Here is a 13,882-nt window from a genome sequence, read left to right on the forward strand (position 1 = left end):
CTGTCCAGTTAAAACATTACCAGTAAACTCATGATTGCTACAAAATCCAAAAGGGAGAGTACACAATTACCTAAAACACAGACTTACTTCTCAGATCAGCCAGATCTCGTGCAGACCATGCCCCCATGCTGGGCTGTCCATAAACTTTGCTGAGGGCATATTGAGGAGGATGCTGGCCAGCAGTCATGTAAACAGATGATAAACCTGTTGATCCAGGGACATGCGAATGTGCAATCGGTGGATTAGCACCAGCCATCACACTATACGGTCCAGCCAGAGGCCCTATATGGTAGGATGAAGCCTGCAATGACCCTTCAGTGCTCAAGTACTGCTGTGGAATCTGAGTGCTGAAGAGCGACCGACCCGTTAGAAGGGCTGATACACCACAAGCCAAGTCTGATAAAGCACCCTGGGAGTTGTAGTTTGGGACCAGCCCATACCTCAATGGTTCAGGTTTGTAAGAGGTGGGGGGAGGACCAAACTGTGAACCAAGGAAGCCTTCACTCCCTGCTCCAGGAATGTGAGGTACTTGGTTTATATTCTGCGCCATTGGGCCACCAGGCTGATTGTTAACGTTGAGATTGCTGGAATAACCAGAGTCAACCTGTGTACACTGATTTGGCTGAGACTCAGATTGGCTATTCACTGGCCCACACTCAGGTCTGTAGTCCTTGTTTATATTGCACCCATTTTGGATGTACGAGCCATGTTCTGAAGTCTGTTGATTTAAGCCAGGAGTTTCAGCATGACCGGATGATCGCGAACTTAAGTCTCCGTTATGGGTCTGATTGATGGGTTTATTTGCATCAACAGGTTCCAGTGGTGGGGTGGGACTTGCTCTGATGATTGTGGTACTCAGGGACATGGACTTATTTTTCTGACAAAAAAAAAAAAAAAGTTCAGTTACATGCAAACACTGCATTCACATATGGGAAAACTTTTTGTAGAGTCTAACTGGGGGAAAAATTCAAGTTGACCAAGTGCAAATGAGTATTTTAGACGCGTTGACAGCACCAATTTCTCTGACAAACACAGAAATGAGACAACTGCCTACACAAACATGCCATGTTTCCAAGGAATATAGTCTTAAAATAATCATTCATTTCAGAACTTTAATAGACCTAAAGCAAGGGATGTAAAAGTTTGAGAATATCATAAGCTTTGGGAACAATGAGATACAAAAACAGCAAAGAGTACTCCGAGAGCACGATATCCCCTGCTGGCAACTATGCCATAACTCGTAAAATATGTGACGGAATTGAACGAAATTACAATATGCATATAACTGACAAAGAATCCTGTCAAGTTTTGTGAAATTCCTCCAAAATTGTGAGAGGAGTTGATTTCAGAAGGCGAGTACCCTTCCTAGGATGGACAGACAGACATCACCACGACATAATCCCCCTTTGGGCCTTTCAGCACACCTTGATGAAATTGCCAAAGTACAAGTTTGTTAATAATCAAGGGCATAACTGGTAAAAATTTGCCCAAATTAAACAAAATTTCAATGTGTGTATAACTGTCAAAGCCTTCTGCCAAGTTTGGTGAAATTCCTCCACAAATTGTGAGGAGTTGATTTCAGAAGAACGGACACCCTCATGAAATTGTCAAAGTACAAGTTGCTTAATCAAGGGTCAAAACTCGTAAAATTTTCACAAACAAAATTAAATCACAATAAGTATTACCGGTCATATAACAAGGCCTTTTGCTAAGCTTCGAGAAATTTGTCCAAAAAATTGAGAGAGGAGTTGATGTCAGAAAGCAAGCACACCTTCATGAAATTGTGAAAAGTACAAGGTTGTTAATCAAGGGCCACAACTCTGGTAAAATGCAACCAAATTGAACAAAATATGCGTAGTACCGACATACAACAATGCCTCTTGGCAAGTTTGGTGAAATTACTCCAAAAATTGAGAGCGAGTTTATTTCAGAAGGAAAAAACTCTCATTAAACTGTCAAAGTATAATTTTGTCAATCAAGGGCTGTAACTAAACGTGACCGAATTGAACGAAATTGCACCATGTGTATTACCGACACACAAAGAATCCTGCTAAGTTTCGTGAAATTCCTCCAAAAATTGAGAGAGGAGTTGATTTCAAAAAAGGTGAGCACCCTTCCCGGTACAGACGGATGGAAATCACAACATAATCCCCCCTTCAGGCCTTTTGGCCAGCGGGGGATTTAAAAAAAAGTTTATTAAATCCCCCCCACTGACTGGTAACTAAAAACAGGCAAATTTGTACAGTAGAACCACAAAACATCAAAATTCAAGCCCTGTGAAGAAAGATGTATTTTACATGCTCTTTAAAAGGCCATTATAAAAATCATAATTAAAACATGTTATCGTGCTTGCTTTTTGATTTGAATATGCTCAGCTGAGCAAAGTTCTCAAACTCCAGAACTGAGCCAAACAAACTGACCTGATGATTAGGTGTGGGGAGTGTAGTGTTCTCATTAAGAGAGAGGTAGGTGAGTCTGCTGATGGATGGACTAGAGCAGTGGGATTGAGGTGACCGTGGGTCACTCCCCGGACTTCTTTCACACATGCCTCTACTAGAGGAAGGAGACAGGTCTCTAAAGAACAAACAGGTTGTCAAAATCAGTACAATTGTGGTGTGTGTAGTATCTAAAACATACACTACAGTAATTCTAGATTACACAAAACTTTTATTCACTACAGTGGTTTCCCTTACTCTTAAATAGCATACACTGTTCTAGCTTGGCAGAAGAAGAGTTTACCCATTTCCACTAGGCAGTGAAGTCTGGCTCGGGCTTGAATGAGTAAGCGGAGAAGTGGATGGTCTAAAGCTGCATTGGCTAGCCTCCACAACACCAGAGGCACTGCGCTCAGGTGAGGCTTTAAAGACAAACAAGAAACACAAATTTGCACAGAAGTTGTTAGATTGGGAACAAGTTAGACATTCAACCGACACCTCAAACATATAAAAGGTAAGTCCTACTTAAACATATAGTCCAACAATATTATGCTATTTCATAGTAATTAGTAAAATCAGAAAAACTTGCCAAAATTTGCATCAGTGGTTGCAAATGAACTCTGTCCAACAATTGTCTGTTTCTCTTTTGTGATGGATTGAGTGGCTTTTGGACTCTTAAGTGATCGTGCCTCTTCTGAGCAGGATGTCTCTCTCTGCCTCATATGGCTTTTGCTTCGGGGTGTGTGCGGTGAGCTCTTTAGTGTAGGTTTCTCTGAACAGCCACCAGTTTGAAAGGTTTTTGAGACAGCCAATGAGTCCGATATCGAGTCGTTACTTTTTAAAGCAAGACATGTTCCAGAAACCTGTGGTCGCGCTGTGTTCATTTTGACCCTGGACTCTGAGCAACTCCTGTTTCCTGCAGGTGTTGGTATGTGGCAGTCACTTTTTCTTCTTTCTGATTTGCTTTGCACAGGTTTAGGCTTTAGTGCTGAGGAGGTCAGTGACTGTCCTGCACCTGCTGATCTCCTGGCTGGGTGAGCTGTGGCTGTTGGAATGCAGCTGGTCTTCGGTCGTGGAATAGAACTTCTTTTTGCATCGGACTTGTTAACTTCCGACATGACTTCTGTAGATTGTTTGGAGGAGTTAATTGGTAAAACCCGACTTTTCTTTACTACATCTTTTGAAGTTGAATGTTCTTTCGCATGATGACTGATGTTTGGTAAAGGAGGAGTCTGTCTCTGGGTAGGCTTGCAAGAGTTAGCCAGACTGTCCGCCAAGCTGAGAACATCAAGACAAGACTGGGAGGTGGAAGCATCACTATCACTGCTAGACACTTCTGCCTTCTTCAGGTATTTCTCCATGTCAAGAGCACTCAGGTCACCAAGGGATAAGGCTTTCTGAAGGTCCTTCTGCTCAAGCAGTTTTTCAGGATCTGGGGTCTGAATAAGCTCCCCAGTCCTTCTGCTTTTGGAGTGCCTCTTTTTAGATAACTCCATGATCATTGCTGCAAGCTGGGCAGGGTCTGAGCTGATTGAGGCATCTGCAATAGCTGATGCAATTGTGCTGACACTAAGTGTCAAACTTCCACTAGAGTTTGATTCAGAACTTTGACTGGAATTCTTATGATCCAGTGGTAACGCCGGTGAAATCTAATACAAAATAAACAAATCAAATGCTTGTACACTCCAAATATATTTCAATAGGCTAATCTGTAAAAGAACATAATGTGCCTTACAGTAAATAATGCCTTACCTGGACATCTTTTGAGTTTGCATGACCCTTCTGTGGCTGCTCAGCTGGTATAGGTTCAACAGTCTTCTCCAAATCCTCTATGGGTTCAAAGTAGCGATCAAGTTAGCATTTTCCACAAAGTCCTGATCCTAGACCAACCCCCTGGGGTCACTGAATGAAAGATAACCTCATACCTGGATTCATGGTCTCATCCACGTCACTGAGCTGGACTGTTTCACTGTGAACAGAGCTTCCTCTGGAAGAGAAATCAGAGGGCCTGATCAAAGCAAAGGGCTCCCTCTTCTCTGGAGAGTTGATGATATAACCAAATGAAGGCTGAGAGATAGAGAGAGAGGAATTAAATTTGTATGACTAACTGGTAGCAGTTTACACGAGTTGTCCACTAGTCAAAGATTGGTACACTAGCACAGAGAATCCTATAGTGCATTAGAGCAATCAGTTATCCCTGTAAATAACCTAAAACTACATTGAGTCTAGTTATGTTATGTTTATGAAGTTCTTACCCTTTTAATGTCTTCAATGCCCCCTAAACAGCCCAAAGCCTCAGATCGCTGCTGCAAAAATCCCCCCAAGGAAATACGCAAATAACTTTGGTTCTCCTTCTCAAACTCCGTTGAGACTTGGGAGGCTCTCATCAGAATGTGGCTACTAGTGGGAAATTTCCAAGAGGTGTCACCAAGATGCACACTTTGATTGACTGCTTCCATCTGTTCTTCCTATGGGGGGGGGAGAAGGATCCTATTTTTCCATGCATGCATCAATACTTAATATAAACAGTTGCTCTCTCAGATCGATTTAAAAACCATCAGAAAAAGGAGCACTTCTTACCTGCATGAACTGGTGCTCTCTCTCAAACTCCTCTTGATCCTCAATAATTTTTTCCATAGCCTGACCTGAAGGACAAGTAAACATTTCAGACTGTGGCAAAATAGAACAAATGTCTAAAAACATTCAGCCACCTGTACTTACCACCACCAACAAATTCCTCAGACTGCAACTGGTTTGCAATCTCATCAGGCATATTTGCCTCCTTTTCAAAAGAGGAGTAGTAGGCTAGATCAGTCACCCATTTCCCATCTTCATTCTGGTAGACAACACTATGAGTATCATTGGCACCTACAAAAAGAGAAACTTGATTCACGACATCAAGTGGTCTGACCGCAAAAAAACAATACCAGCCATCCCACATAAATTATAGCCATAAACAAAACACCAATAGCTGTAATTAATTGCATAACAGGTTTTGTTTAGTCAGACATAACTCGGTAAAGTTGATTGTTTTTTTCCCCCCCATCTTTCTCTCATCCCAGAAAAGAACCAATTTTAACAGTCACTAGGAAAAATGGGCTGCAAGGATTCATTCCTTGCAGATAAAACCTGTTGTGAAGGATCTAACCTTGTTGCAACTCCAGTTCCGCATCATCGGGACGTGATTCTTTATTCCCAATATTACTCTGCTCAACTTCATTCTGATGGAAGGTCTGAGAGAGGTACTTGACTTCAAGAGATTCTCCTAAATGTTCCTCACTGTTGATCGTGTGTGGACCAGAACTGACCGAGTTCCTACAAGGGCCCCCACGAAGACCTGGATCACTAGAGTCAATGGTATGCCCTTGGTCGACTCCCACTTTGCTCTCTCCAAAAGGGTTTTTGGTAAAAGACAAGTCAAAAGCATTCCGAGTGTCTTGAAGGGCAAAAGCACCTGAAGCGTAGTCCTGTAGGTTGCAGACACCACCAGGCCTAAGGTACATGGAGTCAAAACGTTCTTCCAGAGATATTGCACCATTGTGTGAACCATCCATGGCATTCTATTAAAGGAAAGGGGATTTGGCATGACTGACCAGTATCTGATCAAGGCTTTAAGAATATTTGAGAATGTTAAACTCACAATTTCAACCATTACACTAAAAGACCAGCAGCATAATGGAACAACTGATAGTGATGTCATAGCAAAAGGTACAGTATCTAATTAGTTAACTTCACTTAATGATGCTATAAAGTGAGGCTATTTAACAGTGTAGTTTGCATTCAAACCAATAGTGTCACCACAGTACTAGCTCTAGTACAAGAACTATTCCACAAAAAATGATTAAGGTATTTTCTGGTGTACTCATGTATGAAACTAAAAGAACTGTTCAGCTGAAAAATCAGCAGCACACAAAACACAAGAAGTAAACTTTAAAATTGCTAAAGCTACACAGAAATGGATCTCACCAGAGCCTCTTGCCTATCCTGATTCGTACTCTGGTTTACTGATTGAATCCCAGTCAGTCCAGAACCTTGAACTGAAGACTCCGTTTCAACTGTCCCAACTGGGCCCACACGGTCTCCCATCTGAAAACACACAGCACAAATACATGATGGTTGCAAATACGAACATGTACCTCCTGCTAAGCAAAATTCTTGCGAACCTCATCACCTCACCCAACTCATTAAAGGCACAATCATTAGCTCAACCAGCATCAACTACTACAGTGTTTTTATTTAAACCCCCACCCCCAGTCAGGAATACATCATACACAGAAAAGTTGAGGAACCCATTGAACTGGGCCTAATCTTTGGAATATGGATTACCTGGCTATGCACATTTGAGATAAATCGGCCTAATCCAGGGAGCTGCGAGAGTAGCTGATGTTCATCCTCGCCTGTTCCACTTCCTCCCACGATTCCCAGTCCCCGTAGCACATCATATGTGGTCTGGACACTTGTGGGTTGGGGGACTGTAGATACACCCCCATCATTTCCATCCTCCTCACTACCACTGCTCCCATCACCCCCTCCACCATCTCCTAAAACACACCACCCAGAGGTGTAAAATGCTGAGCTTTCAACATTGTGTAGGTACACACACAGTCCCTTTAAGAAACTACATTTCCCATCAGCCAACTTCCGCGTTGACCTACATCACATCCTCCAGGAAGGCATAAGAAACGGAACAACGCTTCCGTCTCTCTCGTCTGGACTCCAAGCCGTCTGGACAGAGATTTGCTCCACCAGAAAACCAGAAAAAGACGTCTTTTCTTTTCTTCAAGAATCAGAGTTTCGCGCTTTCCTTTCACCTTTGGCCACGGTAGATTCTGGAATCGCGCGATTTTAAACTCCGCTTGAGCTACAGCCGGTTTTGTTTGTCTATTATAGTAACGTTACGAACTGCCGCCAAGCAGTTAATTTAAACAAGTTAGAAGCGACCAGATCCTTCTAATTTTTAAAGCGCTGTGCACATTGTCTGATCAGAGAATTTCTTTTCAACACGAGCGACCACGCGTCAGACCAAGAAATCCTCTGCTTTCTACAGAAGCGACTCACGTGCTTCACAACGGTGAAACTCCAAAAGTCTCGGAACATCTTCTCATAATCTCACGTAGAGACGAGATACTGAAGTAAGAGACTGGCATTTGGGCAGAAAAACTAGTCTTAGGAATTAGTTTTATTGAAGTAGTGTGAATTTAAACTCAGGAACGGTTTAATTGTTTACACTGTAGACACGCAGCGTGTTGAATTGATGATTGTTCTATTTTGTTTTAATCTCTCAATTGTTTAATAGCTAGGCTTTGCATGCTCTCTATTCCTGTCTAACACTTTAATTTCATTATTACACGCATCTTGACCGCATCAAGATTTCAGTGTTAGTACCGTTATAAGCTAGTGAAATTAACCTACGGCTAATTCTTTTGTCCCATTAGCATCCAGGGCTAAGTGTATTGTCTCAAAGAAACACGTGGCCACAGGCCTCACAAGCACACCTTAGCTAAACACACGGCTAATTCCTTTGTCTCGTTAGCAAGCTAGGCTAACCTTTTGCTTAGGCCACAGGCCACACAAACACACATTAGCTAGCAATCCATGCTAACTTTTTGTTCAGGCCACACACAGGCTAACTCTTTGTCAGGCCACGTGGACACACACAAACACACCTTAGCTAGCAATCCATGCTAACTCTTTTGTTCAGGCCACACACACAGACCTCACAAACACATCTTAGCTAGCATTCCTTTGTCTTAGCTAGCAACACAAGGCTAATCTGTGTCTCCACACGTGGCCAACACATCTCAATTAGCAACCAAAGCTAACTCTCTTGCTGTATTTAGAAACACGTGGTCATAAGGCCTCACACACACAAATACCATATCATATTCATATATAATGATTCCAACTGATATCCATTTTTATCTTTATAATAAATTCATTTATTATTGAAACTGTGTTTATTTGTTGTTCCGATATTTTTGAAGTACCCAACCTCAAAGAATTCCAAGATGCATACGAGTTATGTAATACGGTAAGTGATTATAATAATTTGGAATATACCATAATTTAGCTGTTTGGTAATTTATTATTAAGCACCAAATTAATGGTATTAATTAATGAGACTGATCCAATGAGACTGATTTAATGAGACTAATTAACAAGACTGATTTAATATTTAATGAGACTGATCACTTAATTACTAATTGCACCTACAATTGCTTTCAAAACACATTTTTCATCCTTGTTCACCGTTTGTAAAAGTGCTCAGATGCAAAAATAACGCTAAACCCGGATACCTGTTATTGGCAAATCAATCACTTGTCCCTCAGCAGAACACCGATGTTCAATGCCCGTCCTGGAATCTGCAAATTGAACACCTGACTGAGACTCATCATCTGAGCTTCCCCCTTCCAGGCCTGGCCGAAAATGAGGCTGATGGCTTTCGCCAACCTGTATACACATTAATACAATGAAATGGACAGAATAGCAAAATAAAAAAAAGTTGTGTGTTCTATGATATGAGTGTGTCACACTCACTACTACATTCTCTAAAATAAACCTGACCTAACCAGTTATCAGACCTTTGCTGTTCTGAAATTACATTTACCCCCAAAAAACATTTTGCATTTGACGCGGTACGCGGTGGTCCGGATCACCGTATTTTCCATACAAAACGAGGGCATTAATTAATTATTTTTCCTGGATTGTGGTCCGGTTCACCGTATGCTGTATTATATTACGATATAAATAAAAACTTACCAAAATCATACTGTGTTTGTCATTTAATACGAGTTTTTTTACAAAGTCGTACATCATTTGTTATTTTTTCTCAAACCGGAAGAGAAATGCATGTGTAAAACACACGCGCAATAAAAGATACCAGTTCTAACGCATGTAAAAAAGCGGGAGCTGCCACGAGGGAAGTGAAAAATAATTTTACCAACTTTCGTCATTATGTCTCAGGGTGGTTATGAACAGCTTCTAAGGAATAAGAAAAAATGTGCTAGAGACTACAAAGCAACAGAAGAAAGGGCAAAGGAAAGAATTTATTCTAAATTAGGGGAAGAAGTAGCTGAAAATTTAAAATTTATTTGTCTTCTGAACTTGGTGGTCCGGACCACACCTGAAAACGGCGTGGTCCGGACCACAACGGTAGTCCGGACCACCGCGTACCGCGTCATTTGCAAAAATTTACATTTATCCTTTCAAATTTGCAAAGCTGAATGAAAATCCAAACACGACAGTAAATTAGTATTAGGGCTTCACTTTACCAGTTGCCTGGAGGTGCTGGGCAACAAGAATCGGGCTCTACTGCGGTTCTGTAAGGCTTCAAGCTCATCCTCTGTGTCTTCATCACTAGCAGGACACGAGTCCATACCTGTGGCAGCCAGCCGCACATCAGGCATGCAAAAATCCTCCTGAGAGAAGATGGCACATGAGAATGTTCCTTTTTAAAGCAATTTTTTAAAAACACACAGTCAAACATGTTCTAACAAAGCAAATATATAAAACATAACCAAGTTCGGGTACATACAGAGTTAGTAATTAGTACTGTGCTAACATAAGCAAAGCATTATCTACTACAACTCTATTTAAATTAGACAATATTAGGCCGGTCACGATAAATTTTGTTGGATGAGATACTGTCTCAGAAATTATTGCGATAAACGATATTATTGTTGACGTCTTTTCAAGACAGTTTTATGCCACTAGTAAAATAATAACGATCATGCAAATACACCCTTTCAAAGAAATAGTAAACTAAGTCAACTTATTCAATTCAACAGTGGAACGTAAAAAATATATATAAATAACCTAAAGAAATAAACAAAACCAATCACTACGAAAACAAATAAAATACAAATCTATGGCTCTTAAAAATTGCACTTAAGTAAATATTAACTTTGCACAGGGTAATAAAGACACTTTTCTTCACAGGCAACATTCTGCCAATCCAGTTTCTCAAAGATTAGTACCCAGATAAAGTGCAGAGTAAAGGCCAATTTATGCTGACAACCCAGTCCTCGCAGATGGCGTCGCAGATGGCATCTGCGTAGCCCCCCCACCTTCGCAGACGCTCTGCGCGCACCTCCCAAAAATTGTGACCACCGCAGAAGCCTCGCAGACAAGAGGGCTCGGATTGGTCCACTCTACATCCGCTGTACACGCACTTCCGCTTCCCTACTTTCCCGGTTTGGTTTGTTTTCACGACCGCCATTTTTAAAAACACGAGCGAAGATGGAGCAGCATGAAGAGCGGTTGATCGAGGAAGTACGTACATCTATACGACTCCAGTTCTAGTCATTATAAGTAACCAGAGGATAAAACACTCCACTAACCACACCCACCAACTACTCCTAGCGATTCCGCGACTTCGCCCCCCTTGCGTTGTGGCGGTGAATAACATCGCGCACGCCTATTATTCCCCACTCAACGATAAATTACAACTGTCTGCGAAAAGCTATCTGCGAAAGCCTTGTCGCAAGAGCATGCAGAGGCCCTAACAATGTATTGCCAGCTGTCATTTGGATAAAATTAACAACAATTAGAACGAGACAACATGTAGGAAAGGGCGTAGGTTTGGTATTAACATTGGTGGGAACATAAACCCAATGCCAACCCCCAGTGGCACCAACTTCATGTCAACATTAGAGGATCACAATATTTTGCTCTGTTGTGTTCCACCAAAACAGTATCATCTCTCCAAAGTCCAGACTTAAAATTTGATGCTCAGAACTGTAGTAATTCATGAATAATAATAATTCATTTGATTAATTGCAAATCTTGCATGTGATGATTAACTCATTCTACCAACTTGCAAATGTGTTTTACAAGCGAATAACGCATTGACTGTCAGGAGGGTGTATGTTCCTTTCCCCTCATAAATGGAAGTAAAACACACACGGAGCCTTAAACACTGCATTCCATTAGGCTGGCAGGGGGAGTAGGCCATCTTCCGTGTGATCTTTAACTAGTTTTAGAATGCTAGTTTAAGCTGACTTGTGATTGCTCCAACGGTAAAACAGGACAAGGGCTCTAAATTTGACACGTTGAAAGGTTACAATTTTACTTGGCAACAGAATGTATGTGAATTCTGATTGGTTGTTATATTATTGCCCTTTTGTTGTCTCCTTGAGCCCAGAGCGGAGAGGGGACGGAGTGACAGGGTTCTACAGAGAAAAGTTTTTAGCCTACCGCTTTCGAATGAGCCCCCTCAAAAACCAAATCAGTTCAGCGCATGTATGTACTTGGTATGTGACGTTTTCAAAAGAGAGGCGGGAGTGCCCCAAAAATTTCTCATCAAGAAGGCGGAGGCTGTTATGCTTATTACGTGAAAATGTTTTTTGGGCCACGAACAATGTCCACATCACCATTGGGTTGTTGTTTACATGGGTCATGTTACACGAACTTGGTCAGGGCACTCTGCAGGTCTTAACCGAAGCACTTCAAATTAAAGGCCAATTTATGCTGACAACGCAGTCCTCGCAGACGGTATCGCAGACAATGTCTGCGTAGCCCCCCACCTTCGCAGACGCTCTGCACGCACCTCCCAAAAATTGTGACCACCGCAGAAGCCTCGCAGACAAGAGGGCTCCGATTGGTCCACTCTACATCCGCTGTACACGCACTTCCGCTTCCCTACTTTCCCGGTTTGGTTTGTTTTCACGACCAGCATTTTTAAAAACACGAGCGAAGATGGAGCAGCACGAAGAGCGGTTGATCGAGGAAGTACATACATCTATACGACTCCAGTTCTAGTCATTATAAGTAACCGGAGGATAAACACTCCACTAACCACACCCACCAACTACTCCTAGCGACTTCGCGCCCCCTTGCGTTGTGCCGGTGAATAACATCGCGCACGCCTATTATCCCCGCTCAACGATAAATTACAACTGTCTGCGAAAAGCTGTCTGCGAAAGCCGTGTCGCACAAGCATGCAGAGGCCTTAAGGGTTAGCGGGCTGCTAAAGTTTGCAGGCACTTCACAAGCAAGACTCTGCAATATTAGCCAACATTAGCACAATTTGATATGATTTAATAATGATGTCTTTGTGACCTTAATGAACATTAGTTGTCAGTATCAAATCAGATTATTTACACGCCACACAAACTTAGAAAACAGTCATATTCGTAAGCTGTCGTTTTTACACGCTGAAGACGAACTGCTGTTAACTGATTCATTTTACAAGTTAATCTAACATTACATTCCTCAAGGACGGTTTGCTAGCTAGCAGCCGGTCACTGCACTGCAACCGCACTTGCTAATTGACATGGTTGCCAAACTTGCTTGCTGTTTTCGCGACCACACCCCCAGAGCAAATATTCATTAGCGAATTTTGCGTGGTGTTTCACCCAGTGGAAACCTACAGTAACCATTTGTGTACCATGCACGGAGTGTGATTTTTTTTTTCTTCAGGTCAGAAACTTTGGTTGGGACATACAAGCTGTCGTTTGATATTGGTAGGGACATGTCCATACCCAATTCTACACCTATGGGCTATACAACAGAGCAATGTGTTGTCTTTTCCCCATTCAGTGGATCCCCCGGCTGGATAACTGTTGCATGCTGGGAGGCCCCGCCTCTGACAGAGAGCCGCATGAGACGACAGAAAACAGCACAATGTTTTATTCAGTCAATGGGTCAAGCTAATACTCTGGCGACTTCTCTGTGTAGATGTACAGCACGTAAACGTTAAAATCGCGGTAAAAAAAAAAAAAAAAAAGGTTACCGAGTTCATTTTCATTTACCGTACGATAAGTCGGTATATCGAATATTGCGACAGGCCTAGACATTATAATAAACAAACAAACTTTCTTAAAAAATAAATAAAATTAACCATACCTTATCATAATCATTTAGAAACTCGCAGCGGTTTTTCGGCGATGTATCTGGTTCAGTAACAAGGGATTGAGATGAACCAACTTGGCTGTCAGGTAATTCCTTTTAATAACAATTTAAAAAAAAGGGGGGGGGGGGGGGGTTTAAAATACACAAACAGTCAAACACTGCCAGCAAGAAACAGTCTCCACAAAAAACTGAATAACTCTCACACAAAATACACCCATTCAAATAACAGTATTTTTTTTTCGCGGTCCAAATCCTGCGCGCCGATTGGCTGGCGAGCAGGTCCGTGTCCTACAGTATGGTCCCTAGTTATGGACCTCTGGCGACTCGCTCGTTCACAACAAACATAGTAGCATTTTTTTTGTCAACATTTATCTTTTTTTATAAGATTTATTTATAAGATTATCAAAAATCTGATAAATTTTTGCCAGCATTTCTCAGGAGAATAGCATTAAATTTTACAGCATGGATAGCGATAACAGTGTTCAGAGCAGAAGCGAGTTTTACTGCCCTGAGGAAGAAGAAATAAAAAAAACATTTCAGGAGAACAATGAAACCTGTAATTTGTTGATGCCGAGCAAAAACATGGCTGAATCCTG

At 41.7% G+C, this 13,882-nt stretch overlaps 1 protein-coding gene across 7 annotated transcripts in view; it reads right to left on the reverse strand.

Moving 5' to 3' along the window:
* The window catches only part of cep192 (centrosomal protein 192), a 43,546-nt gene that overhangs the window by 18,073 nt on the left and 11,591 nt on the right, over positions 1 to 13,882 (reverse strand). For 6 of the 7 annotated variants that reach the window (XM_060922095.1, XM_060922094.1, XM_060922093.1 and 3 more), the window contains 15 exons: positions 13,281 to 13,379; positions 9,707 to 9,853; positions 8,732 to 8,885; positions 6,762 to 6,976; positions 6,402 to 6,521; positions 5,584 to 5,995; positions 5,157 to 5,303; positions 5,016 to 5,080; positions 4,691 to 4,903; positions 4,361 to 4,502; positions 4,188 to 4,264; positions 3,025 to 4,084; positions 2,740 to 2,857; positions 2,421 to 2,574; positions 88 to 877 (listed from right to left, as the gene is read on the reverse strand). In XM_060922095.1, coding sequence (XP_060778078.1) covers positions 88 to 877; positions 2,421 to 2,574; positions 2,740 to 2,857; positions 3,025 to 4,084; positions 4,188 to 4,264; positions 4,361 to 4,502; positions 4,691 to 4,903; positions 5,016 to 5,080; positions 5,157 to 5,303; positions 5,584 to 5,995; positions 6,402 to 6,521; positions 6,762 to 6,976; positions 8,732 to 8,885; positions 9,707 to 9,853; positions 13,281 to 13,379 — 3,913 coding nt within the window. The remainder of the gene's footprint in view (positions 1 to 87; positions 878 to 2,420; positions 2,575 to 2,739; positions 2,858 to 3,024; positions 4,085 to 4,187; positions 4,265 to 4,360; positions 4,503 to 4,690; positions 4,904 to 5,015; positions 5,081 to 5,156; positions 5,304 to 5,583; positions 5,996 to 6,401; positions 6,522 to 6,761; positions 6,977 to 8,731; positions 8,886 to 9,706; positions 9,854 to 13,280; positions 13,380 to 13,882) is intronic. The other variant, XM_060922092.1, reaches the window with a different exon arrangement.

The sequence above is a fragment of the Neoarius graeffei genome, chromosome 5, assembly GCF_027579695.1.
Source record: "Neoarius graeffei isolate fNeoGra1 chromosome 5, fNeoGra1.pri, whole genome shotgun sequence".
NCBI classification, from domain to species: domain Eukaryota; kingdom Metazoa; phylum Chordata; class Actinopteri; order Siluriformes; family Ariidae; genus Neoarius; species Neoarius graeffei.